We start from the raw sequence: 27,857 nt of genomic DNA, 5'->3' as shown, positions 1-27,857 counted from the left end.
TTTACGAATCAAAATATGATATTTCTCTAACTGACAAGTAAAACTGTCCAATTGTGAATCCCATGGGCGAATTACAGTTGCCCATAGCAACGGTTTCCACTATAAACAGTTAACTGTAACTAAATGTAATCTAAAATGTAATCTACGTAATCCCAAAAGTAATTATTTAGAGGACCTTGACCTTAAACAATAACTAGTAATTCTCCATACTACAACAAAGGATAAATTCCCACCTTTCTGTTAAAAATAGCTATACATTGATGAGGTGTAGTCACTTTTGAGGACACAAACTCAATTACACAGTATAAATACGATAACAATATGAAAATATGAAATATTTTACAGTATATGATGTATTTCCTATTCAACAAAACTGTATGAATAAGGGTTGAAATTACTTATCATTTGATTATACTGTATTTAGAAAACTATGAAACTACTAACTATAAGATTTCACCTTCCTTATAACCGTAAAATACGTATCTGTATGTTTAGTGTTAGAGTAAATGTGCATATTTTCTAAAGGTGTCTCTTGATCAAAACATCTGCTCCCATTGCTGTGAACGTCTCATGGAGCTCTATTTTAAGGTGCGTTCGTAAATTCGCTCTGGCTATCTGTTCGATTTCAGAGCACTCTCATCTGAGTGTGGCAAAGCGCAGAACAACTGATGAATTTACTAACGCTCAACACCGGTTAAATATGGCCGGTGTCTGTAAACTTCGGCAGTCTCCAACGATATGGATAACATGAAAACCTCTAAAAGTCTAAGCCGTTGGGGGAGGGGGTTCTAAGATAACTTAATAGATTTTTTTTAAATGGTCATCCCATGGATCATTTAGCAAATAGATTTGGAATTTTTGGACCCCTTTAGGTATTTTATGTAAAAAATGATTTGATAAAATATTGAATTTGGCCTTTACTAGTTTAGCACATAGAAAAGCATTGAATAACACATTTATAAAGACAGGTTTGGAAGTGTCTGTCCTATATCTAGGAGATATAATATTTTGTTTTTTTGGCCACATATTTAACCCCTTATTTTTGTTGCTAAAAAACGACCTCCATACTTACATTTGTTTGTATGAGTTAACTTCAGATGAGCCCAGTGACACTTGTGGGGGTCATAGAGCAAACCATTTTGTGAGAATACCAATTTTGGGGATATCTCATGGTCTGACAAACACCGATGTAGCTCGGCCACCATAGATAGACGCACGGGTGCGTCAATAGACTTAAGAATTAAAACCTATGAATTATTTTAGATTAATGGCTATAAATCGATCTCTGCTATAGTGATTAAACTACTCTCTCCTGCTGTGCTACGACATAAGGATTGCAGGCATGTGCTTTGTCAGTGGCTGTGGCGTAGGGTTCAGGCAAATCCCAGCTTCAAGTGGTTTCAGAATCCTACAATACACATATATTACTGTGTCTGTGGGAACCTGGGCTATCGGTCAATGCAAGCCATTTCGATCTAGGTGTCCACAGATTGATTTATACACGAAAATGTTGGTCGGTACCAGAACCATGCATGTCCCCTAAACTTGACATCTATATAACAAAGCCACAAAGTCAAAATTGGCTATATCATAAAAATGCTGAAAACAAAAATGTAAGGTTAGGGTTAGGCATACGATTGGCAGTGTGGTTAAGGTCAGAGTTAACATAGGGGTTCAGCTTAAAATCACATTTTAAGAACAGAAATTGTAGAAATATAGGCAGGGTTTATGACATTATCGCTGTGTTAACTAGTGATGACCCACAGCAACGCCTAGACCTAGGCATCGAAAGGAAAGCCCTCGGTGGGCTGTCACTAAATTATGAAAACTAAAATTCTCCTTTTTAAAGATAGGCGGGGTTTAGCCATAATTATGACTTTGTGGCTGTGGTAACTAGTGACGACCCCTTGGTTGGGAAGCATGCTCATGATGATAGAACGCACAGAATGGAACCAGCAGAATCCAAATCCATCGGATGTTGTCACGACTTCCGCCGAAGTCGGCTCCTCTCCTTGTTCGGGCGTTGCTCGGTGGTCAACGTCAACGGCTTTCGAGCCATCGCCGCTCCATTTTTCATTGTTCCATTTGTTTTGTCTTGTTCCCTGCACACCAGGTTTTCATTCCTCAATCAATCTACATGTATTTATTCCTCTGTTCCCCATCATGTCTTTGTGTAAGATTGTTTGTGTTACGTGTATTTTGTCTATTGGAAATTTTGTTACGCGCCAGACATTTGTCTATGTTCTGTGTTTTGGGCACATTGTTTGTGCTTTTGCTATTTTACCAGAATAAAGTGTGCGCCTGTTCACTTGACTCTGCTCTCCTGCACCTGACTTCACCTCCAGTACACATCCAGTGACAGAATCTTACACCCACCATGGAGTCAGTAGGAGCAGGTGCCCCGGTCAGAGGAGTCGAGGAATGCGTCCAGGAACACGCGGCTATGCTCCATCATCTCGGTGCCATGATGGATCGCGTTGTCCAGACTATGGACCGCTGGGAGAGACAGGAAGTCTCTCCAGCGCCTAGACCAGCTCAACTGGGGTTATCGCTACCCGTCAGTGCACAGTGCCAGGGGTTCCTGTTACAACTGGACCTATACCTGGCCACCGTTCACCCAGCTCCCTCAGGAAGGGAGAGAGTATCCGTCCTCGTCTCATGCCTCTCGGGGAGAGCTCTGGAGTGGGCAAACGCCGTGTGGGGAGAAGAAGACGCGGCATTGGACCACTTCGAGGAGTTCACCCGCCGCTTCTGGGCCGTCTTCGACCATCCGCCCGAAGGTAGAGCGGCGGGGGAACGACTTTTCCATTTGAGGCAGGGGACGAGGAGCGCACAGGATTTCGCGGTGGAGTTCCAGAACTTGGCCGCCGGAGCAGGATGGAACAACAGGGCCCTCATCGACCACTATCGATGCAGCCTATGTGAGGACGTCCGACAGGAATTGGCCTGCAGGGATGCCACCATCACCTTTGACCAACTGGTGGATCTGTCCATCCGGTTGGATAACCTGCTGGTCATCCGTGGACGTCCTGAGGGGGCTCTGTCGATTCCATCTCCCAGCACTCCCGCTCCGGTGCCCATGGAGTTGGGAGGGGCTGCACGTAGGGAGGCTGGAGGAGGGGCCTTCACGTGCATCATCTGTGGCCGCAGAGCGCACACTGCCGGTCGGTGCTGGGTTGGTCTCTCTGGGAGTCGAGGCAGCAAGCAGGGCACTCTGACATCACCCCAGGTGAGTCTGCACCACTCTCAGCCAGAGTCCTCTGTTGTCCAGCTGTTTGTACCTGTTTGTTTCCCTGAGTTCTCCCCGCATTCCCAGTGTGTATCCTGTGTATTTCTTTTCTCTCCTTCTCCCCTCACAGGTGACAATCATCACTCCCCAATCAGTCATCAATCAGTCCCCAATCAGAAGACACCTGTTCCTTTTCCCTCAACCTATCACAGCCCCTTTCCCTTGGTTTAAAAACCCAGTCAGTTGTTTTCTCCCCAGCTCATTATCTCGCTAGCTCATTCTCACTCTGTGATCAATCTTTGTGCTCATTCGCTCTTGTGTCCAATCTCTATCTCCCTGTGTCTCTCTATCTCTGTATTTATCTCTTTTGTTTTTGCAACTACATGTCACATTTGTCCGGTAATCCTGTGAGTATTGTTTTGTTGTTTGACTGTTTGTTTGTTTGGTGGGAAAAGGAGGTACCAAGACAAGTCGCCCATGGGCATACATTACCCGTAGGAATACTGTGTCTAAGTACCCTAGTTAGAACTGGGCGGACCACCCACTGTATTTTTGGTTAGTTAGCTAGCTGTTGTTGAAATAGGCTAGTCTAGTTTAGGGGTGGTTTTGGATTATTGTTTCTTTGCTTGGGTCCCGCTCAGCCCCTTTTCTCACACCCCCCTTACCGTGTGTTTAAACAATAAACCTTTAGTGTTTGACGGTAGATTTCAGTTGTCTATGGTTTTTGTTCTCACTGTTACTTTTCACTATTATAATTTGCATGATTTATGTTACGGGTCTCAGTTCCATCTCCCCTAGACTGCAGGGCCAAAGGGATTCGTAACACCCAGCATAAGGTGCTCGTCGATTCAGGCGCAGCTGGGAATTTTATCGACAGAGCGTTAGCACTTAGTTTAGGGATCCCCATTATTAGCCCGGACCCTAATGGATAGTCGACTATTAGGGTCCGGGCTAATCAGGGAAGCCACCATCTCCCTGGCCATGGAGACGCAGGGGGGTCATGAGGAGAGAATCAGTCTCTTTCTCATTGACTCTCCTGCGTTTCCCGTGGTACTAGGCCTTCCCTGGTTGGCTCGTCATAACCCCACCATTTCCTGGCAACAGATGGCTCTCACGGGGTGGTCGCGAGAGTGCTCGGGAGGTGTGTAGGGGTTTCTGTTGGTGCTACCACAGTGGAAAGTCCAGACCACGTCTCCACCATGCACATTCCCCCAGAATATGCCGATTTGGCTCTCGCCTTCTGTAAGAAGAAGGCGACTCAATTATCACCCCATCGACGGGGGGATTGTGCGATAAATCTCATGGTAGACGCTGCACTTCCCAGAAGTCACATGTATCCCCTATCGCAAGCGGAGACGGTGGCTATGGAGACATATGTCTCCGAATCCCTGTGTCAGGGGTACATTCGGTCCTCCACTTCACCCGCCTTCTCGAGTTTCTTTTTTGTGAAGAAGGATGGAGGTCTGCGCCCGTGCATTGACTATAGAGGTCTCAATCAAATCACTGTGAGGTACAGTTACCCGCTACCTCTTATCACCACGGCGATTGAGTCAATGCACGGGGCGCGCTTCTTCACTAAACTGGATCTCAGGAGAGCGTACAATCTGGTGCGTATCCGAGAGGGAGAGGAGTGGAAGAAGGCGTTTAGTACCACCTCAGGGCATTATGAGTACCTCATCATGCCGTACGGGTTGATGAATGCTCCATCAGTCTTCCAATCCTTCGTAGACGAGATTTTCAGGGACCTGCACGGGCAGGGTGTAGTGGTGTATATCGATGACATTCTGATATACTCCGCTACACACGCCGAGCATGTGTCCTTGGTGCGCAAGGTACTTGGACGACTGTTGGAGCATGACCTGTACGTCGAGAAATGCCTGTTCTTTCAGCAGGCCGTCTCCATCCTAAGGTATCGCATTTCCACATCAGGGGTGGAGATGGAGAGTGACCGCATAGCAGCCGTGTGTAATTGGCCAACTCCCACCATGGTAAAGAAGGTGCAGCGATTTTTAGGGTTTGCCAATTACTACCGGAGATTTATCTGGGGTTTTGGCCAGGTGGCTGCTCCCATTACCTCACTGCTGAAGGGGGATCCTGTACGTCTGCAGTGGTCGGTTGAGGCGGACAGGGCTTTTGGGCACCTGAGAGCTCTGTTTACCTCGGCTCCCGTGCTGGCCCATCCGGATCCCTCTTTGGCATTCATAGTGGAGGTGGACGCGTCAGAGGCTGGGATCGGAGCCGTGCTCTCTCAGAGCTCGGGCACGCCACCGAAGCTCCGCCCCTGTGCTTTCTTCTTGAAGAAGCTCAGCCCGGCGGAGCGAAACTATGATGTGGGGGTGTGGGGGACCGGGGGCTGTTGGCTGTGGTTAAGGCTTTGAAGGCGTGGAGACATTGGCTTGAGGGGGCTAAACACCCTTTCCTCATCTGGACTGACCACCGCAACCTGGAGTACATCCGGGCAGCGAGGAGACTGAATCCTCGTCAGGTAAGGTGGGCCATGTTCTTTACCCGTTTTGTGTTTCCCTGTCCTACAGACCAGGTTCCCAGAATGTGAAGGCAGATGCACTGTCCCGGCTGTATGACACAGAGGAGCGGCCCATGGATCAGACTCCCATTCTCCTGGCCTCTTGCCTGGTAGCGCCGGTCGTGTGAGAGCTGGACGTGGACATTGAGCAGGTGTTGCGTACAGAGCCCGCTCCACCTCAGTGTCCCGTCGGGTTTCAGTACGTTCCGTCTGCTGTCCGTGACCAGTTGATCTATTGGGCCCACACATCACCCTCCTCTGGTCATCCGGGGATCGGTCGGACGGTGCGCTGTCTATCTGGGAAGTATTGGTGGCGCACCTTGGCTCGGGACGTGAGGGTTTATGTTTCTTCCTGCTCAGTGTGCCCCCAGTGTAAGGCTCCTAGCCACCTGCCCAGAGGTAAGCTACATCCCTTACCCATTCCACAACGGCCTTGGTCACACCTGTCGGTGGATTTTCTAACGGATCTTCCTCCCTCACAGGGGAACACCCCGATCCTGGTCGTTGTGGATCGTTTCTCTAAGTCCTGTCGTCTCCTCCCTCTGCCCAGTCTCCCTATGGCCCTACAAACTGCAGAGGCCCTGTTTACACACGTCTTCCGGCACGGGTGCCTGAGGATATAGTGTCTGATCGGGGTCCCCAGTTCACTTCGAGAGTCTGGAGGGTGTTCATGGAACGTTCGGGGGTCTCGATCAGCCTCACCTCGGGTTTCCACCCCGAGAATAATGGGCAGGTGGAGAGAGTGAACCAGGATGTGGGCAGGTTTCTGCGATCCTATTGCCAGGATCGGCCGGGGAGTCTCGATCAGCCTCACCTCGGCTTTCCACCCCGAGAATAATGGGCAGGTGGAGAGAGTGAACCAGGATGTGGGCAGGTTTCTGCGATCCTATTGCCAGGATCGGCTGGGGGAGTGGGCGGCGTTCGTGCCCTGGGCAGGGATGGCGCAGAACTCGCTCTGCCACTCCTCCACTAACCTCTCCCCCTTTCAGTGTGTATTGGCGTACCAGCCGGTTCTGGCACCGTGGCATCAGAGTCAGACCGAGGCTCCTGCGGTGGACGATTGGTTCAGACGCGCGGAGGAGACCTGGGAAGCCGCCCATGGTCACCTCTAGCAGGCCGCGCTGCGCCAAAAGACCAGCGCGGACCGTCACCGCAGTGAGGCCCTGGTGTTCGCGCCGGGGGACAGGGTCTGGCTCTCAACCCGAAACCTGCCCCTCCGCCTGCCATGCCGGAAGCAGGGTACGCGGTTTGTGGGGCCATTCAAAGTCCTGAGGAGAGTGAACGAGGTATGTTACAGGTTACAGCCTCCCCCCGATTACCATTTTAACCCCTCATTCCATGTGTCTCTCCTCAGGCCGGTGGTGGCTGGTCCGCTCCAGGAGTCGGAGGTACGGGAGGTTCCTCCGCCCCCTCTAGACATCGAGGGGGCCTCGGCGTACTCCATCCATTCCATCCTGGATTCAAGGTGTCGGGCAAGGGGCCTTCAGTACCTCGTGGAGTGGAAGGGGTACGGTCCGGAGGAGAGGTGCTGGGTTCCAGTGGCTGATATATTGGACCCTGAACTGCTACATGAGTTCCACCGTCGCCGGCCGGATCGCCCTGCACCTCGCCCTCCGGGTTGTCCCCGAGGCCGGTGTCGATGCACCGCTGGAGCCGCGTGTCGGGGGGGGCGTTCGGCGGTTGACGTCACCGGCTTTCTAGCCATCGCTGCTCCATTTTTCATGTATCCATTTGTTTTGTCTTGTTCCCTGCACACCTGGTTTTCATTCCCCAATCAATCTACATGTATTTATTCCTCTGTTCTCCATGTCTTTGTGTAAGATTGTTTGTGTTACGTGTATTTTTTCTATTGGAAATGTTGTTATGCGCCAGACATTTGTCTATGTTCCGTGTTTTGGGCACGTTGTTTGTGCTTTTGCTATTTTACCGGTGTCATTTCTGTCGTAAGAAGTGGACCAAGGTGCAGCGGGAACGTGTATGCACATCTTCTTTATTAAAATAAAAAGAAGGAAAAAACAAACAAAACACGTATACAAACGCAACGAACGATACTAACAGACCTGTCAGGCGAACAGATACTAAACAGGAGACAACTACCCACAAATCCAAATACAAAAACACCCCTATACATAGGACCTTCAATCAGAGGCAATGAGGAACAGCTGCCTCCAAGTGAAGGTCCATCAAAACCCTAAACATAGAACTAAAAGGACTAGACTAGAACATAGAAATAACTAACATAGAACATAAACCAACAAACCCCGGAACACATAAACCAAACACCCCTCTACCTAAATACATAGCACGAACCACATAAAACAAACACCCCCTGCCACGTCCTGACCAAACTACAATAACAAATAACCCCAGACTGTGCTCCTCAAATGGATTTACCACAGGAGTACCAGGATCTGCACTGGGTTTTCTCAAAGACCCAGGCTACACTACTGCCTCCCCATCTCCCCTGGGACTGTGCCATTGACCTGTTGTCTGACGCAGCCCTCCCGAGAGGACATGTCCATCCCCTCTCCTATGCAGAGACTGAGGCCATGGAGACTTATGTAAAGGAGTCTCCAGCAGAGTTTTATCCACCCCTCTAAATCACCAGCCTCCTCATGCTTCTTTTTTGTCAAGAAGAAAGATGAGGGACTGCGCTCCTACATTGATTATCGAACACTGAGCAAGGCCACCGTCAAGTTCAGCTATCCTTTACCCCTCATCCCAACCATCATCGAACAAATGCGAGTATTACGAGTATCTCGTAATGCCCTTTGGCCTGTCTAATGCTCTTTCAGTATTCCAGTCCTTCATTAACAAAGTGTTTCGGGACATGCTGGGACGGGGCGTAGTGGTCTATATAGACAACATTTTGGTCTATTTTGCTGACCGCATCCAGCATGTCTCGTTAGTCAGGTCTGTGCTGAGAAGACTGTTGGAGTATAATCTATATGTATGTTAAACAGGAGAAATGTTTGTTTTTCCAGTGGTCCGTGTCCTTTTTGGGCCATCTCATTTCCACGGAGGGAGTGGAGATGGAGGAGCAACGCGTCAGCGCAGTCAGGTCGTGGCCCATCCCCAACTCGGTGAAAGCAGTCCAGCGATTCACCAACTATTTCAGGAGGTTCAACCGGGGCTTCAGCACGGTGGTCGCGCCTCTTACCTCACTGCTGAGAGGAGGTCCCCAGCGACTTCGTTAGACAGTGGAGGCTGAGAGGGCGTTCGAGACGCTGAAGGCACGTTTCCCCACTGCTCCCGTGTTGGCACATCCTGACCCCTCACTCCTCTTCATCGTCGAGGTGTATGCTCCGAAGTAGGATTCGGGGCAGGGCTGTCCCAGCGTACCGGAACCCCTTCAAAGCTGTGGTCCTGTGCTTTCTACTCTAAGCAGCTGAGCCCCACCCAGAGGAACTACGACATAGGGGACCAGGAACTCTTGGCAGTCAAGAAGGCTCTGAAGGCATGGAGTCACTAACTGTCACGGATCCCCCGGTACTGCTGCTCATTCTGTTCACCAGTTCCGGAGATCTACTTCACCGGCTTTCTAGGCTACACTGAACGGGATTCATTATCATCAACCCCGGACTGTCTTGTCTGATTACACACAACCTGGTTCCCATTTCCCCTGATTAGTATGTTATATATGTGCCCTCTGTTCCCTCTGTCTTTGTCGGTTATTGTTCCCATGTCCGTTGGTGGTGCGAGTACCTATGCGTTGGTGCAGCTGTTATGCTGCATGCTTTATAAACTCAGCAAAAAAAGAAACGTCCCTTTTTCAGGACCCTGTCTTTCAAAGATAATTTGTAAAAATCCAAATAACTTCACAGATCTTCATTGTTCTGGGTGTAAACACTGTTTCCCATGCTTGTTCAATGAACCATAAACAATTAATGAACATGCTCCTGTGGAATGGTCATTATTAAGACACTAACAGCTTACAGACGGTAGGCAATTAAGGTCAAAGTTAGGAAAAGTTAGGACACTAAAAAAGGCCTTTCTACTGACTCTGAAAAACACCAAAAGAAAGATGCTCAGTGTCCCTGCTCATCTGCGTGAACGTGCCTTAGGCATGATGCAAGGAGGCATGAGGACTGCAGATGTGGCCAGGGCAAGAAATTGCAATGTCCGTACTGTGAGATGCATAAGACAGCGCCCTCTTTACAATCCCCAAGTCAAGAACAGACTGTGGGAGGCGCATAGTACTACACAGTTCCATGTTGCCATGGCTCTCTATTCCACATCAGGTAACTGGTGCAAGTTATAAAATCTGATTTAACAAACACCTTATGGAACAGCGGTGACTGTGAAGAGACACACACACACGATAAGACACGCACTCTAAACACACGTACACATGGGTGTTGTATTGTAAGTATGTGATAGTGGAGTAGTGCCTGAGAGAACACATTAAATGTATTGGGTAAAGTGTTATGAAATGTAATATTTTAAATTGTATATAACTGCCTTAATGTTGCTGGACCCAGGGAGAGTAGCTGCTAATAAGTAATAATAAAATACAAATATCACAAGGGGGTGCAAGAATGACATGGATACGTTTTTCATCATTTTAGTGACCTAAACTCACAACCTTGAATATATGAATATATTATCAAACAATGTTATTTTTTACATCAAAATACGTAGTTTATACTGTACGGATGCCTGGGCCTTGTTTTTTGGGGTGAGCCTAGATTATTATTATTATTATTATTATTATTATACCAATAATAACCATCATCATCATCAAGCATGGACAAAGAAGAGTCATGGTTTTTACAGCTAATACAAATCACTAAAGTAATTAATCATTTCTAGCATAATAGGCTAAACCAACCAAATAAATACCCAAAGATCTATCTTCAACCAATCCCCAAAATATCCAGACTTCGTCCATTCAGCAAACCTAAAACAGGTTTTAAATGTTATAATAAGACATTAGAAAAAATAAATACAGCAAATTATGAGTATCTACCTGAAACTGCTTTATTTTAAATGGAAACTTACACATGGTTTTAATAACAGAGTAATAATACTGGACAGTCAGCATATAGATACAGAGAGATATTGGCGAGTTTGACATAGAAGCCCCTAGGCCTAGAAGGTGCATTGTAGTTAGCCTGAACAGCCACCAGTGGACGCTGTTTCACCTGTTCAAACTACAACGTAAAGTAGGGGAGAAGAGAGGAATGGGGACATTTATTTCAGCTAGGTACACAATTTCAATTTTTTACAGATATAAAGTAAGCTACAGTATCTTCAGCCTGCTCTGAAGTCCATTATCATATATTATCTATATGTTCTTTCTTTTTTTAAAACAGGTTCTGACAGTATACCTGTGTGATAAATAAAACAGGTACATACAATTAAGAATTAGTAGATAAAGAAACTGATGGAGATGGACAGGAGGGGAAAAGAGGGAAGAATAGAGAAAGACAGGGTATGCATCCCAAATGACACCCTATTCCCTATAGTGCTCTAGTTTTGAAAGACAATGCACTGTGAAGGTAATAAGGTGCCAATTGGGACGCAGAGGTTGAAGCGTTGTGTGGGTAGCAGTTGCCCCCCAAACAACAGATTAGAAGTCAGATTAATCAGCCCCCTTTGATTAGAAATGCTAACAAAACCTGACCTGACCCCAGAACAATCCACTCAAAAACTATCATTAGTCCACTTTTGATATTAAGGAATTAAGGATTTAAACATGGTCCACACACACCAACACAGTTGTGAAGAGGGCACGACAGCGCCTTTTCCCCCTCAGGAAGCTTAAAAGATTTGGCACGGGCCCTCAGATCCTTAAAAGGTTCTACAGCTGCACCATTGAGAACATATTGACTGGCTGCATCACCACTTGGTACGGCAACTGCAAGGCACCCGACGGCAAGGCTCTACAGAGGGCGAAGAGTACAGCCTAGTACATCTCTGGAGCTGAGCTCCCAGCCATCCAGGACCTCTATACCAGGCAGGGTCAGAGGAAGGCCCAAATAATTGTCAAAGACTCCAGCCACCCAAGGCATAGACAGTTCTCTCTGATACCACATGGCAAGCGGTAACCGTGCACCAAGTCTGGAAACAACAGGACCCTGAACAGCTTCTACCCCGAAGCCATAAGGTTCCTAAACAAGATTGCTAAACAGCTAATCAAATGAATACCCGGACTACCTGATTTGACCCTATTTTGCAACTCTCTTGCACTGATAATCACACATACTTACACCCCAACACACACATATCTTTTTCAACAAACTCTCCTGCACTGACTCTATGCACACACACTGGACCCACACACTCACATCACAGGAGGTTGGCGACACCTTAACTGGGGAGGACGGGCTCGTGGTAATGTCTGAAGCGGAATGTTATCAAACACATGGTTTGATGCCACTCCATTTGTGCAGTTCCAGCCATTATTATGAGCTGTCCTCTCTTCAGCAGCCTCCACTGACTCACATACTTACACCCCAACACACACATATACACATTACCGTACACATGCACACTGACACAACACACACACACACACACACACACACACGCTGCTGGCAGCCTGCTACTGTCTATGATCTATCCTGTTGCCAAGTCACCTTATCCCTACCTACTGAATATGTAGCTACCTCAATTACCTCGTACCCCTTCACATCAACTCGGTACTGATACTCCCTGTATATAGCCACTATTTCTAAAATAAATACTTATTTGTTATTATTTATCTTTAACTGCATTGTTGAAAATCCTATATCTTGAAAACTTGACTGGTGACATGAAAAACATTTTGGGACTGTATCAAATCACATTTTATTTTTCAAATGCTTCATCAACAACAGGTGTAGACTAACAGTGAAATACTTACTTATGGGTCCTTTTCCAAGAAGCATCATATGATGTGGCAACTGACACTGTGCTTTTTCAAATTCCATTATGTTGAAAACTTGACTGATGACATGCAAAACATTTTGGGACTGTATTAACAGTGGACTAATGAAAAAAGACCAATATATACACTTAACAAAAATTTCAACACAACATGTAAAGTGTTGGTCCCATGTTTCATAAGCTGAAATAAAATATTCCAGAAATGTTCTACACGCACAAAAAAGCTTATTTTCTGCTGATGAGTATTTCTGTCTGTAATAAAGCCGTTTTGTGGGGAAAAACTCATTCTGAGTGGCTGGGACTGGCTCCCCAGTAGGTGGACCTATGCTCTCCCAGGCTCACCCATGGCTGCACCCCTGCCCAGTCATGTGAAATCCATAGATTAGGGACTCATTTATTTATTTCAATTGACTGATTTCCTTATATGAACTGTCACTCAGTAAAATCTTTGAAATTGTTGCATGTTGCTTTTATATTTTTGCTCAGTGTAGTTTTTGAGTGGATTTTTCCTTTAACAACAACTTGGTGGGTAGGATCTGTAAATGTGATAAGTTGCAATAAGGTAAAAGTTATAGATAGCCCTTGTTGCATCCCAAATGGCACCCTATTCCCCAGTGCACTACTTTTGATTAGGGGCTCTGGTCAAAAGGTGTGCACTATATAGAGAACAGGGCGACATTTGAGACCCACACCATGTTTCTCTGATTCGATCAGCATAGCCAGGTAAACACAGACCTGAAGAAAACCTATAGGTCCAAGACAGAGTCCTGTGGTGAGAGATTAATTATATTTCTGGTACTCTCTCTCTTCCTCCCTCTTCCTCCCCCCTCCCCCTCTCTCTCTCCCTCTCGCTACTGCTCTGCTTCTCCTCTTGCTCCTTAAAAGGTAGTGTATTATATTATAGTATATTTTAGTATATTATAGTATACTGAAAAGCCCTTTAAGTAATACATGACAATATGACATGCAGTGTTAGTAAGTCTCTAATGAATACAGTAATAAAAGTCCTGTTTGTGCTCTCCCATGTAAAGGAAGAGGGGTCTATTTTTGGAAACAATACCACATCCCTACCACTAGAGGGCATTATACTCCAGTCCCTGCTGTTAGTCAGTCTGTGCCCCAGGATAGGAGAAGTAGACTTTAGTCTTTGAGGAATAGACTTGGTCCTGCTCCCATTTAAAAGCCCTTTAAAAGCCAGTCCATGAGTCGTTTTTTCTCTCTTTAGCCATTTTTGTGCCATGGCCAAGATAGTAGATTCTCGCTCTCATAGCTCCTCTGGTCAATAAAATAATATTATTCCAGTTTTCAGTTGTGAGACCAGTTCTAGCATGGAGAGATTTTGAGTCAGGATTACGCCTATACTAATGGTTGACTCTCTGACACATTACCTTGCTCTCTTAGAGGCTATGGTTGTATCCTAAATGGCACCCTATTCTACAGTAGTGCACCACACCCCTATGGGCCCTGGTCAAAGGTAGTGCACTGTATAGGGAATCGGGTGCCATTTGGGACACATATCCTGTGTATTCTCCTTATAGATTAGAACAGTGCTACTCTCAGGTCAGTTCAGTTTATCTGACCTCGCTGTTCAGAACACAATTCTTTTATAACCCTTTTCTCATTCTAGGTTCCATTTCTGAAGGTTTTTGTTCCATGAGATGAGTGTTTATTTTGTCTCTTTTTATCCAACACACTGTGCATCTCTCTGTAGTCTATGCGTGCTTATAGCAGGGGTAATCCAGTTATTGGTAGATTGAATAGTCTTTCTATGGGTGTAAGATCATCAGTGTGCAGCAGTAGAGGGGGACTGGTTGGTTGGTGGTCAGATGGGCATTTTAGTTGCGCTTGACCCCCACCTGCTGCCTCAGCTTCTCCCTCCTCTTCTTCTCAATCAGCCTGGAGAGGGGAGGCAGAGACGGAGCAGTTACAGAGAGAGGGTCTGTGTGAGTGTGTGTGTGTGTGTTATTACCTGTGGTTGCGTGTCTCCACTAGTTCACTGAGCTGATCTTGTGCTGCTCTCAGCTCCTCCAGACTCTGCTGGTAGCTGTGGTCACCTCCTGACCCCGCCCTCTCCAGAAGTGACACCTGATTGGACAGCTCACTGGTGCGGTCTCTCAGCCTTTGGATGGACGAGTACAGGTTCTGATCATCTTCCTCCTGTTAATCATCCAATCAGAACACAGAGTGGTGGGGTGATGCTGTTAGAACCGTTAGAACACTAAGGTACTGATGTTGTCCCAAATGGCTCCCTATACCCATCAAACTCAACTCTGGACCTCGAAGCCAGTTACTCTCCTTTTTGCATTGTTCCCCTCCAATCAGGGACTGATTTAGACCTGGGAAAACCAGCAGGCTCCGGACCTCGTAGGGTAAGAGTTGAATACCCCTGCCCTTTATAATACACTACTTTTGACCATAGCTCCATGGGACCTGGTCAAAAGTAGTGCACTACATAGGAAGTAGGGTTCCATTTGGGACATAGACAGTATGATAATATAATAATATATGGATTGGACTCCAGAGTGCCGCAGCGGTCTAAGGCACTGCATCTCAGTGCTAGAGGCGTGACTACAAAAACCCTGGTTCGAATCCAGGCTGTATCACAGCCGGCTGTGATTGGGAGACCCATAGGGCGGTGCACAATTGGCCCAGCGTCGTCCGGGTTTGGTCATATTAGGCCGTCATTGTAAATAAGAATTTGTTCTTTACTGACTTGCCTAGTTAAATAAAGGTTACATTTAAAAACAAAAAATAAACAAAATACATTTGAGTTTGTTAGGGGATTACCTTGGCGTTGACAATCTCAATGTGAACCAGCAGAGAAGCCAGCTCCAACTCTTCACTGTAACTGTTCTTTAGTGGAACACTCCTGTAGCCTGGCAAGTCACCACACACACACACAGATTGTTAATATACTATAGTATTATGATATAATATTATCTACTATGATATATCTACACACACTTCCGAAAACACACACCAACCTGTTCTTAGTGAGCGGACAGGGTAGATGGCCTGAGCCAGGAAGTTGGGGTCAGAGAACATGTCCTCCTCATAGACCAAAAAACGCAGGAAGGAGAAGGACGGGTTATGGACGTCAAACACAAACTGCCTCTGAACCCACACTGGGTTCAACCCATTGTCAGCTGGAGGGAGGGAAGGGGTGGGGGGAGGGAGCAAATTGAAATAGAGGGTGAGAGGAAGATAAATGTTTTCTTTTGACGTTCAGTAAGCAGGAGCCCTACTGTACAATTTAATTTAAACATTTGGAAGAAACCCGATGCCACCTGGTCAGCCCATTACAACCCGAAACAGAGGCTATGTCCCAAATGACGTTCTAACCCAGGGCCTTGGTGGAAAGTAGTGCACTATATACGGCCACAGTCAGGTTTCATGCAGTCACAGCAGGGTGCTGTGTGATTGGTGTGTGCTGTCTCATACCCACGACGTCGGTCTTGCTCTTGCTGCAGTCGTAGTCGGCCCCACACACCTCAACCTCCACAAAGGGACACACTATACTGCGGCCATTCTTAGGTAGGTGACGAGCTCCCAGTACCTGACACAGGCAGACAGACAGAAAGGGAGTGAGAGAGAAATTGTGTGTCTGTGTGTGTGAGTTTGTTTGTTTGTGTGTGTTTGTTTGTTTGTTCTAGTAGTGCACACAAGAGCGTAAATAAATAAAGCAGGTAAATTCAATGACAGGGAAGAATGGAATGTCTCCTGATTGGTTGTCTGACCTGTAGTCGGATGGTGATTGGCGCCAACCTACCTGTAGCTGGATGGTGATTGGCTCCAGGCGGAGGGTGTCCTTGTCAAAGGGGTCAAAGGCGTCATCCCTCATGATGTCAGGCTGGAGCACAAAGCCACTCCCCCCACCCAGCATGAATAGAGCCTGGTTCAACTGCATGGGCTTGTCTATACACAAACACACACACACACACACACACACACACACACAATAATGTACATATAATACACAATCACATACAAATAATAAATACTTAAGCACACCACAAACACAGCTCATGCATGGGCTTGGAAAAGAGCGAGAGTCAGACACACAATCTCCCTCACCAGGTGTCTGGAAGTTGAGAGCAACCAGCTGGGATCCACAGAGCCACATGGGTAAAGGGTCGTAGTTAGAGGAGTCTAGTCTCTGTCCTCTTGGGTAGACCTGGAGCAGAACATACATTACTTCATATGTTGGTTGTGGGTTCGATTCCCGCTGAGGCTAGCCATACGAAAATGTATGCACACATGACTTTATGTCACTTTGGATAAAACCGTCTGCTAAATGGCTTATATACAGGTAACTGACAAAATAAAGGAAACACCAACATAAAATGTCTGAATAGGGTGTTGGGCCACCACGAGCCAGAATAGCTTCAATGCACCTTGGCATAGATTCTACAAGTGTCTGGAGGTCTATTGGAGGGATGTGAACTCATTCTTCCACGAGAAATTAAATTGTGTTAAATTAGTGTTTTGTTGATGGTGGTAGAAAACACTGTCTCAGGCTCTGCTCCAGAATCTCCCATAAGTTTTCAATTGGGTTTAGATCTGGTGACTGAGACAGCCATGGAAAATGGTTTACATTGTTTTCATGCTCATCAAACCATTCATTGATGACTTGTGCCCTGTGGATGGGGGCATTGTCATCCTATTGGGGCATAGACATCGTAGCCAAAATCATGGCCTGCCCAGCATTTTATACATGACCCTAAGCATGATGGGATGTTAATTGCTTAATTAACTCAGGAACCACACCTGTGTGAAAGCACCTGCTTTCAATATACAGTACTTTGTATCCCTCATTTACTCAAGTGTTTCCATTATTTTGGCAGTTACCTGTATATTATACTATATATTATTAAATTATTATATTACCCGGGAGAGCTGGCGGCGGTTATACTGCAGGAAGCGCTTCCCTCTTGCCCGCGTGGCAAACTTCTCTGCCTTGGTCTCTGGGAATGATGACATATCCCGGAAACATGCCCGCTCTGTCCCGATCTCTGGGAGACAAAACATGGTCACACACACACACACACACACACACACACACACACACACACACACACACACACACACACACACACACACACACACCACACACACACACACACACACACACACACACACACACACACACACACACACACACACACACACACGGTCCATTTAGAGAGGTATAGGTAGAGAGGTAGAAAGAGGATAGGTAGAGGAGTGTGTCAGTTCTTACTCTCTTCGTTGAAGGGGACAGGTCTACAGTAGACCACCAGCTCAGAGAGCTCCAGCGCGATTTTCTTCCTCCTCTCCATCTGCTTCTCTTCCTGCATCTGTTACCATGGAGACCAGACCACACCGCCAGCATCAACACCAACACATCAGAGCTTCTTTCCTATTTTTAGTGTACCTGCACTGATATCTGACCGTACATTTCATATAAACTACAGTAGAGTACTACAGTTCTTTGAGCTGCAATTAATGAGATATAGAGTAGCTACTGATACTCAGGATAAGGTACGGATGATGTGTGTGGTTGGGTGCGAACCTGTATATATATATATATATATATATATATATATATATATATATATATATATATATATATATATATATATATATATATATGTGTGTGTGTGTGTGTGTGTGTGTGATGCATTACTAATCTGTTTGTGTGAGTGTAAGTGTGTGTGTCCATGTGGTGTGTATGTTTGTGTGCCCATGCCTGTATGTGTACAGTATATAAGTGTTTCCGCTGCGCTCATTTAACCTGTTAGGGCTAGGGGGCAGTATTGACACGGCCGGATAAAAAACGTACCCGATTTAATCTGGTTACTACTCCTGCCCAGTAACTAGAATATGCATATAATTATTGGCTTTGGATAGAAAACACCCTAAAGTTTCTAAAACTGTTTGAATGGTGTCTGTGAGTATAACAGAACTCATATGGCAGGCAAAAACCTGAGAGGATTCTATATGGGAAGTGGCCTGTCTGACAAGTTGTTGTTCATCTGGGCTCTTTTTATTGAAGACTGAGGATCTTTGCTATAACGTGACACTTCCTACGGCTCCCATAGGCTCTCAGAGCCCGGGAAAAAGCTGAACGATATCGAGGCAGCCTCTGGCTGAAACACATTATCGCTTTTGGCAAGTGGCCGATCAGAGTACTATGGCCTTAGGCGCGTGCCCGAGTCGACCCCATGCTTTATTTTCTTTCGTCTGTTTACCTAAATGCAGATTCCCGGTCGGAATATTATCGCTTTTTTTACAAGAAAAATGGCATAAAAATTTATTTTAAACAGCGGTTGACATGCTTCGAAGTACGGTAATGGAATATTTAGAATTTTTTTGTCACGAATTGCGCCATGCTCGTAACCCTTATTTACCCTTTCGGATAGTGTCTTGAACGCACGAACAAAACGCCGCTATTTGGATATAACTATGGATTATTTTGAACCAAACCAACATTTGTTATTGAAGTAGAAGTCCTGGGAGTGCATTCTGACGAAGAACACCAAAGGTAATAACATTTTTCTTATAGTAAATCTGACTTTGGTGAGTGCTAAACTTGCTGGGTGTCTAAATAGCTAGCCCTGTGATGCCGGGCTTTCTACAGAGAATATTGCAAAATGTGCTTTCACCGAAAAGCTATTTTAAAATCGGACATATCGAGTGCACAGAGGAGTTCTGTATCTATGATTCTTAAAATAATTGTTATGCTTTTTGTGAACGTTTATCGTGAGTAATTTAGTAAATAATTCACCGGAAGTTTGCTAGTTCTGAACGTCACATGCTAATGTAAAAAGCTGTTTTTTTATATAAATATGAACTTGATTGAACAAAACATGCATGTATTGTATGACATAATGTCCTAGGTGTGTCATCTGATGAAGATCATCAAAGGTTAGTGCTGTATTTAGCTGTCTTCTGGGTTTTTGTGACATTACAGTGCCTTGCGAAAGTATTCGGCCCCCTTGAACTTTTCGACCTTTTGCCACATTTCAGGCTTCAAACATAAAGATATAAAACTGTAATTTTTTTGTGAAGAATCAACAACAAGTGGGACACAATCATGAAGTGGAACGAAATGTATTGGATATTTCAAACTTTTTTAACAAATAAAAAACGGAAAATTTGGGCGTGCAAAATTATTCAGCCCCCTTAAGTTAATACTTTGTAGCGCCACCTTTTGCTGCGATTACAGCTGTAAGTCGCTTGGGGTACGTCTCTATCAGTTTTGCACATCGAGAGACTGAAATTTTTGCCCATTCCTCCTTGCAAAACAGCTCGAGCTCAGTGAGGTTGGATGGAGAGCGTTTGTGAACAGCAGTTTTCAGTTCTTTCCACAGATTCTCGATTGGATTCAGGTCTGGACTTCTAACACCTGGATATGTTTATTTGTGAACCATTCCATTGTAGATTTTGCTTTATGTTTTGGATCATTGTCTTGTTGGAAGACAAATCTCCATCCCAGTCTCAGGTCTTTTGCAGACTCCATCAGGTTTTCTTCCAGAATGGTCCTGTATTTGGCTCCATCCATCTTCCCATCAATTTTAACCATCTTCCCTGCCCCTGCTGAAGAAAAGCAGGCCCAAACCATGATGCTGCCACCACCATGTTTGACAGTGGGGATGGTGTGTTCAGGGTGATGAGCTGTGTTGCTTTTACGCCAAACATAACGTTTTGCATTGTTGCCGAAAAGTTCGATTTTGGTTTCATCTGACCAGAGCACCTTCTTCCACATGTTTGGTGTGTCTCCCAGGTGGCTAGTGGCAAACTTTAAACAACACTTTTTATGGATATCTTTAAGAAATGGCTTTCTTCTTGCCACTCTTCCATAAAGGCCAGATTTGTGCAGTATACGACTGATTGTTGTCCTATGGACAGAGTCTCCCACCTCAGCTGTAGATCTCTGCAGTTCATCCAGAGTGATCATGGGCCTCTTGGCTGCATCTCTGATCAGTCTTCTCCTTGTATGAGCTGAACGTTTAGATATATATATATGTTTGTGTGTGTGTATATGTGTGTGTTTTCTCCTGCGTACGTGTATGGGTGTGCGTTCCTTTGTACATGTGTGTGCAATACAGTATTAACCCGTGCGTCTGCGTTCTGTGTGGCCTCTCTGATCTTCCCCACCCAACCGGTCAGGTCCTCCAGGGTGTCTGAAGCAATGTCCAGCGCCTGGCCAGGGTGAATTGACATCTGCTGGGAGTGGACAGTGAACACATATGGCCTGGAACTCTTCCCATCCTTCTGAACCACTACAGAGAGATATGGAGAGAGGAAGAGTGAGAGAGAGTTCCACATACACACACTCTTATTTCCAGTGGTGTAAAGTACTTAAGTAACAATACTTTAAAGTGCTACTTAAATAGTTTTTGGGGTATCTGTACTTTACTTTACTATTTACAGTACCAGTCAAAAGTTTGGACACACCTACTCATTCAAGGGTTTTATATATATATATATATATATATATACTACTTATATATACTGCTCAAAAAAATAAAGGGAACACTTAGACAACACATCCTAGATCTGAATGAAAGAAATAATCTTATTAAATACTTTTTTCTTTACATAGTTGAATGTGCTGACAACAAAATCACACAAAAATAATCAATGGAAATCCAATTTATCAACCCATGGAGGTCTGGATTTGGAGTCACACTCAAAATTAAAGTGGAAAACCACACCACAGGCTGATCCAACGTTGATGTAATGTCCTTAAAACAAGTCAAAATGAGGCTCAGTAGTGTGTGTGGCCTCCACATGCCTGTATGACCTCCCTACAACGCCTGGGCATGCTCCTGAGGAGGTGGCGGATGGTCTCCTGAGGGATCTCCTCCCAGACCTGGACTAAAGCATCCACCAACTCCTGGACAGTCTGTGGTGCAACGTGGCGTTGGTGGATGGAGCGAGACATGATGTCCCAGATGTGCTCAATTGGATTCAGGTCTGGGGAACGGGCGGGCCAGTCCATAGCATCAATGCCTTCCTCTTGCTGGAACTGCTGACACACTCCAGCCACATGAGGTCTAGCATTGTCTTGCATTAGGAGGAACCCAGGGCCAACCGCACCAGCATATGGTCTCACAAGGGGTCTGAGGATTCATCTCGGTACCTAATGGCAGTCAGGCTACCTCTGGCGAGCACATGGAGGGCTATGCGGCCCCCCAAAGAAATGCCACCCCACACCATGACTGACCCACCGCCAAACCGGTCATGCTGGAGGATGTTGCAGGCAGCAGAACATTCTCCACGGCGTCTCCAGACTCTGTCACATCTGTCACGTGCTCAGTGTGAACCTGCTTTCATCTGTGAAGAGCACAGGGTGCCAGTGTCGAATTTGCCAATCTTGGTGTTCTCTGGCAAATGCCAAACGTCCTGCACGGTGTTGGGCTGTAAGCACAACCCCCACCTGTGGACGTCGGGCCCTCATACCACCCTCATGGAGTCTGTTTCTGACCGTTTGAGCAGACACATGCACATTTGTGGCCTGCTGGAGGTCATTTTGCAGGGCTCTGGCAGTGCTTCTCCTGCTCCTCCTTGCACAAAGGCGGAGGTAGCGGTCCTACTGCTGGGTTGTTGCCCTCCTACGGCCTCCTCCACGTCTCCTGATGTACTGGCCTATCTCCTGGTAGCGCCTCCATGCTCTGGACACTACGCTGACGAACACAGCAAACCTTCTTGCCACAGCTCGCATTGATGTGCCATCCTGGATGAGCTGCACTACCTGAGCCACTTGTGTGGGTTGTAGACTCCGTCTCATGCTACCACTAGAGTGAAAGCACCGCCAGCATTCAAAAGTGACCAAAACATCAGCCAGGAAGCATAGGAACTGAGAAGTGGTCTGTGGTCCCCACCTGCAGAACCACTCCTTTATTGGGGGTGTCTTGCTAATTGCCTATAATTTCTACCTGTTGTCTATTCCATTTGCACAACAGCATGTGAAATGTATTGTCAATCAGTGTTGCTTCCTATGTGGACAGTTTGATTTCACAGAAGTGTGATTGACTTGGAGTTACATTGTGTTGTTTAAGTGTTCCCTTTATTTTTTTGAGCAGTGTATATATATATATATATATATATATATATATATATATATATTCAACATTGTAGAATAATAGTGAAGACATCAAAAATATGAAATAACACACAAAATCATGTAGTAACCAAAAGTGTCAAACAAATCAAAATGTATTTTATATTTGAGATTCTTCAAAGTAGCCACCCTTTGGCCTTGATGACAGCTTTGCTCACTCTTGGCATTCTCTCAACCAGCTTTATGAGGTAGTCACCTGGAATGCATTTCAATTAACAGCTGTTAAAAGTTAATTTGTGGAATTTCTTTCCCTCTTAATGCATTTGAGCCAATCAGTTGTGTTGTGACAAGGTAGGGGTGGTATACAGAAGATAGCCCTATTTGGTAAAATATCAAGTTCATATTATGGCAAGAACAGCTCAAATAAGCAAAGAGAAATGACAGTCCATCATTACTTTAAGACATGAAGGTCAGTCAATCTGGAAAATGTCAAGAACTTTGAAAGTTTCTTCAAGTGCAGTCGCAAAAACCATCAAGTGCTACGATGAAACTGGCTCTCATGCGGACCGCCACAGGAAAGGAAGACCCAGAGTTACCTCTGCTGCAGAGGATAAGTTCATTAGAGTTAACAGCACCTCAGATTGCAGCCCAAATAAATGCTTCACAATTTTCAAGTAACAGACACATCTCAACATAAACTGTTCAGAGGAGACTGTGTGAATCAGGCCTTCATGGTCAAACTGTTGCAAAGAAACCACTACTAAAGTACACCAATAAGAAGAAGAGACTTGCTTGGGCCAAGAAACATAAGCAATGGACATTAGACCAGTGGAAATCTGTCCTTTGGTCTGATGAGTCCAAATTTGAGACTTTTGGCTCCAACCGCCCTGTCTTTGTGAGACGCAGAGTAGGTGAACGGATGATCTCCGCGAGTGTGGTTCCCACTGTGAAGCATGGAGGAGGAGGTGTGATGTTGTGGGGGTGCTTTGCTGGTGACACTGTCTGTGATTTATTTAGAATTCAAAGCACACTTAACCAGCATGGCTACCACAGCATTCTGCAGCGATATGCCATCCCATCTGGTTTATGCTCAGTGGGACTATCATTTGTTTTTCAACAGGACAATGACCCAAAACACACTTTCAGGCTGTGTAAAGGCTATGTGACAAATAAGGAGAGTGATGGAGTGCTGCATCAGATGACCTGGCCTCCACAATCACCCGACCTCAACCCAATTGAGATGGTTTGGGATGAGTTGGACCGCAGAGTGAAGGAAAAACAGCCTATAAGTGCTCAGCATATGTGGGAACTCCTTCAAGACTGTTGGAAAAGCATTCCTCATGAAGTTGGTTGAGAGAATGCCAAGAGTGTGCAAAGCTGTCATCAAGGCAAAAGGTGGCTACTTTGAAGAATCAACAATATAAAATATATTTTGATTTGTTTAACACTTTTTGGTTACTACATGACTCCATATGTTATTTCATAGTTTTTATGTCTTCACTATTATTCTACAATGTAGAAAATTGTACAAAATAAAGAAAAACCCTTGAATGAGTAGGTGTGTCTAAACTTTTACTTTAACTTCACTACATTCCTAAAGAAAATAATGTACTTTGTACTCCATACATTTTCTCTGACACCCAAATTTTTCGTTACATTTTGACAGGAAAATCAAGAGAACATCCCTGGTCATCCCTACTGCCTCTGATCTGGCGGACTCACTAAACACAAATGCTTCGTTTGTAAATTATGTCTGAGTGTTGGAGTGTGCCCCTGGCTATCTGTCAATAAAAATAAAAACTTGAAAATTGTGTCATCTGGTTGTCTTAATATAAGTAATTTACATTTAAATTTTTTTTTTTTTTACATTTTAGTCATTTAGCAGACGCTCTTATCCAGAGCAACTTACAGTAGTGAATGCATACATTTCAATTCATTTCATACATTTTTTCCCCCCCTTACTGGCCCCCCGTGGGAATCGAACCCACAACCCTGGCGTTGCAAACACCATTGCAAACACCATGCTCTACCAACTGAGCCACAGGGAGGCCATTTTAAATTGTTTATACTTTTACTTTTGATACTTAAGTATATTTAAAAGCAAATACTTTTAGACTTTTACTTGGTGACTTTCACTTTTACTTCAGTCATTTTCTATTAAGGTATCTTTACTTTTACTCAAGTATGACAATTGAGTACTTTTCCCACCAATGCTTATCTCTGTAAAACTACCCAATAGGGGGTTAAACATACAGACCACTACCACTCACTGGGCCGCACCTACGTGGCAGGTTGGCACATCAGTTACACAGACTGACCTACGTGGCAGGTTGGCACATCAGTTATACACAGACTGACCTACGTAGCAGGTTGGCACATCAGTTACACACCAGTTACACACAGACTCACCTACGTGGCAGGAGGGCACATCGATGAAGCCCTTGAGAAATGTTCCTAGTGGACTGTTCTCTGTAGACTGGACCAAGAAACAGGAAGTCAAAGACACAGGAAGCAGGAAGTCAGGACATGAAGTGAGCTTCATTCCCCTCTATCTGTTGTAGAAGGTGTGTGTGTGTGTGTGTGTGTGTGTTTGCCTATACTATAACGTACTGCCTCGTCTCCTGTCTCGCAGGCGGGTGAGTTGGGGACTTCTTCTACGTAGTTGGCAGGAAACCACAGCTGCTTCTTCCCTCCGTAATCACCTCGCCACCTAGGGGCCGGTGGAGGGAAATCCACAATTTAAAGACAACTCAGAGAAATGCTATATTATCAACTCCATTGGGGTGACCAATGTACACTCTTTAGCCAATCAATGACATTGAGTAATCATTAAGTGCCATGGAGATATGAAAACCCTGTTCCACTCACCAGCCTCCTTCCTGCTTGTCCACGCTGAGGATGAGGGCCTGTTTGGGGAAACACAGCTCATCGTCCCTCTGGGCTCTGTAGTCATACAGGGCCTTGACCGTACACTGCAACACAAGACCACAACACAAACACTAAATCATACAGGGCCTTGACCGTACACTAGAGGTCTTCATGGATCCACCTGTACACGAATACGCGAGACATGATCCGGGACCCGAGTGGGTCCTGATCCAGAATTCTAAATAATGTCACGGTTCTGGGTCGGATCTGATATGATTGTCACGGGTCTCGGGCATGTGTCATTTCAACTGACTTGTCAGGAAGCGCCCATACAGATCTGAATATGACTGCTTCAGTAGAGAGAGAGACATTTTATAAGTTATGCTGCTGCTTTTGCTTTTCACGAGAGTGGCGTGTGTAGCTTGTTGTTGTTGATGGCCAATCAAAGCAGTAGTAGGCTACAGTGGTAGAGCCTCTGTGTGGCAAAATGTAGATGTCTAATCAATGGAAGTTTGAATTAAAAGTTAAAGGTGAAGGATGGGCTGCAACTTATTCTGAATGGAGTTACTGGTCACAACTTGTAGACTTGTTTACGTGCTGCTAACCTTACTTTGCTATCTGCCAACTTTACGGTTTTTACTTTTTAATTACAGTTTTATATTTTAATCTTTTCCCCTCGCTCAACTTTTTCACCCCGGACATGGTTTGTCAGGACCTCCACCAGCTGAAGCTAATATATAGGAGAACGATCGCCTTATGGCAAGGATAGCTGTGTTGCAAGCCCAGCTTCAGACGCAATCGTTAGCAAGGGTAATTTAAGAGTTGGAAAGGATAAAACAGCGTCTGTGCCACAAATAAGTACAGATAGTAGTATAAATGCCTTTGCATAATCCCCGCAGCCGGACAATTCTCTCATGGCTTCTGGAAGGAAATGCTGGAGGAATGCTCAACCGGTGTCGCACATTCAGCTGACAGAAACTTTCAACCGGTTCTTCCCAATAAGCAACGGTCGAAGTCAGAGGCCGAGCTTTCTCTGGACTCTCCTCCACCCGTTACGGGGTCTGAGACGCCGAAGCCTCCCACCATTAGCTCTGACAAATTGAAAACCCTGGTCATTGGCGACTCCATTACCCGCAGTATTAGACTTAAAACGAATCATACAGCGATCATACACTGTTTACCAAGGGGCAGTGCTACCGATGTCAAGGCTAATCTGAAGATGGTGCTGGCTGAGGCTAAAACTGGCGAGTATAGGGATATTGTTATCCATGTCAACACCAACGATGTTAGGATGAAACAGTCAGAGGTTACCAAGCGCAACATAGCCTCAGCGTGTAAATCAGCTAGAAAGATGTGTCGGCATCGAGTAATTGTCTCTGGCCCCCTCCCAGTTAGGGGGAGTGATGAGCTCTACAGCAGTCTCACAACTCAATCGCTGGTTGAAAACTATTTTCTGCCCCTCCCAAAATATAGAATTTGTAGATAATTGGACCTCTTTCTGGGACTCCCCCACAAACAGGACCAAGCCTGGCATGTTGAGGAGTGACAGACTCCATCCTAGATGGAGGGGTGCTCTCATCTTATCTACGAACATAGACAGGGCTCTAACTCCCCTAGCTCCAGAATGAAATAGGGTGCAGGCCAGACAGCAGGCTGTTAGCCAGCCTGCCAGTTTAGTGGAGTCTGCCACTAGCACAGTCAGTGTAGTCAGCTCAGCTATCCCCATTGAGACCGTGTCTGTGCCTCGATCTAGGTTGGGCAAAACTAAACATGGCGGTGTTTGCCTTAGCAATCTCACTGGAATAAAGACCTCCTCCATTCCTGTCATTATTAAAAGAGATTGTGATATCTCACATCTCAAAATAGGGCTACTTAATGGCAGTTATAGGCAATGAACTAATCACTGATCATAATCTTGATGTGGTTGGCCTGACTGAAACATGGCTTAAGCCTGATGAATTTACTGTGTTAAATGAGGCCTCACCTCCTGGTTACACTAGTGACCATATCCCCCGCGCATCCCGCAAAGGCGTTGCTAACATTTATAATAGCAAATTTCAATTTACAAAAAAAAAATAACGACTGCGTTTTCGTCTTTTGGGCTTCTAGTTATGAAATCTATGCAGCCTACTCAATCACTTTATATAGCTACTGTTTATAGGCATCCTGGGCCATATACAGCGTTCCTCACTGAGTTCCCTGAATTCCTATTGGACCTTGTAGTCATGGCAGATAATATTTTTGGTGACTTTAATATTCACATGGAAAAGCCCACAGACCCACTCCAAAAGGCTTTCAGAGCCATCATCGACTCAGTG

General features: G+C 45.4%; 1 protein-coding gene across 2 annotated transcripts in view; it reads right to left on the bottom strand.

The window, feature by feature from the left end:
- Nucleotides 1-10,708: 10,708 nt before the first annotated feature.
- LOC106560399 (1-phosphatidylinositol 4,5-bisphosphate phosphodiesterase gamma-1) overlaps nucleotides 10,709-27,857 on the bottom strand; it is a 63,436-nt gene continuing 46,287 nt past the window's right edge. For both annotated transcript variants that reach the window (XM_045687766.2, XM_014123279.3), the window contains 13 exons: nucleotides 25,540-25,643; nucleotides 25,282-25,381; nucleotides 25,081-25,147; nucleotides 20,721-20,887; nucleotides 17,863-17,959; nucleotides 17,511-17,635; nucleotides 16,698-16,797; nucleotides 16,393-16,538; nucleotides 16,065-16,179; nucleotides 15,608-15,769; nucleotides 15,411-15,499; nucleotides 14,593-14,780; nucleotides 10,709-14,519 (listed from right to left, as the gene is read on the bottom strand). In XM_045687766.2, the coding sequence (XP_045543722.2) occupies nucleotides 14,459-14,519; nucleotides 14,593-14,780; nucleotides 15,411-15,499; nucleotides 15,608-15,769; nucleotides 16,065-16,179; nucleotides 16,393-16,538; nucleotides 16,698-16,797; nucleotides 17,511-17,635; nucleotides 17,863-17,959; nucleotides 20,721-20,887; nucleotides 25,081-25,147; nucleotides 25,282-25,381; nucleotides 25,540-25,643 (1,521 nt within the window). In that variant the 3' untranslated portion in view covers nucleotides 10,709-14,458. The remainder of the gene's footprint in view (nucleotides 14,520-14,592; nucleotides 14,781-15,410; nucleotides 15,500-15,607; nucleotides 15,770-16,064; nucleotides 16,180-16,392; nucleotides 16,539-16,697; nucleotides 16,798-17,510; nucleotides 17,636-17,862; nucleotides 17,960-20,720; nucleotides 20,888-25,080; nucleotides 25,148-25,281; nucleotides 25,382-25,539; nucleotides 25,644-27,857) is intronic.

The sequence above is a fragment of the Salmo salar genome, chromosome 10, assembly GCF_965601325.2.
Source record: "Salmo salar chromosome 10, fSalSal1, whole genome shotgun sequence".
Taxonomy (NCBI): Eukaryota; Metazoa; Chordata; class Actinopteri; order Salmoniformes; family Salmonidae; genus Salmo; species Salmo salar.
The sequence above is the reverse complement of the archived record's forward strand: the minus strand, read 5'-3'. Positions and strand labels throughout refer to the sequence as shown.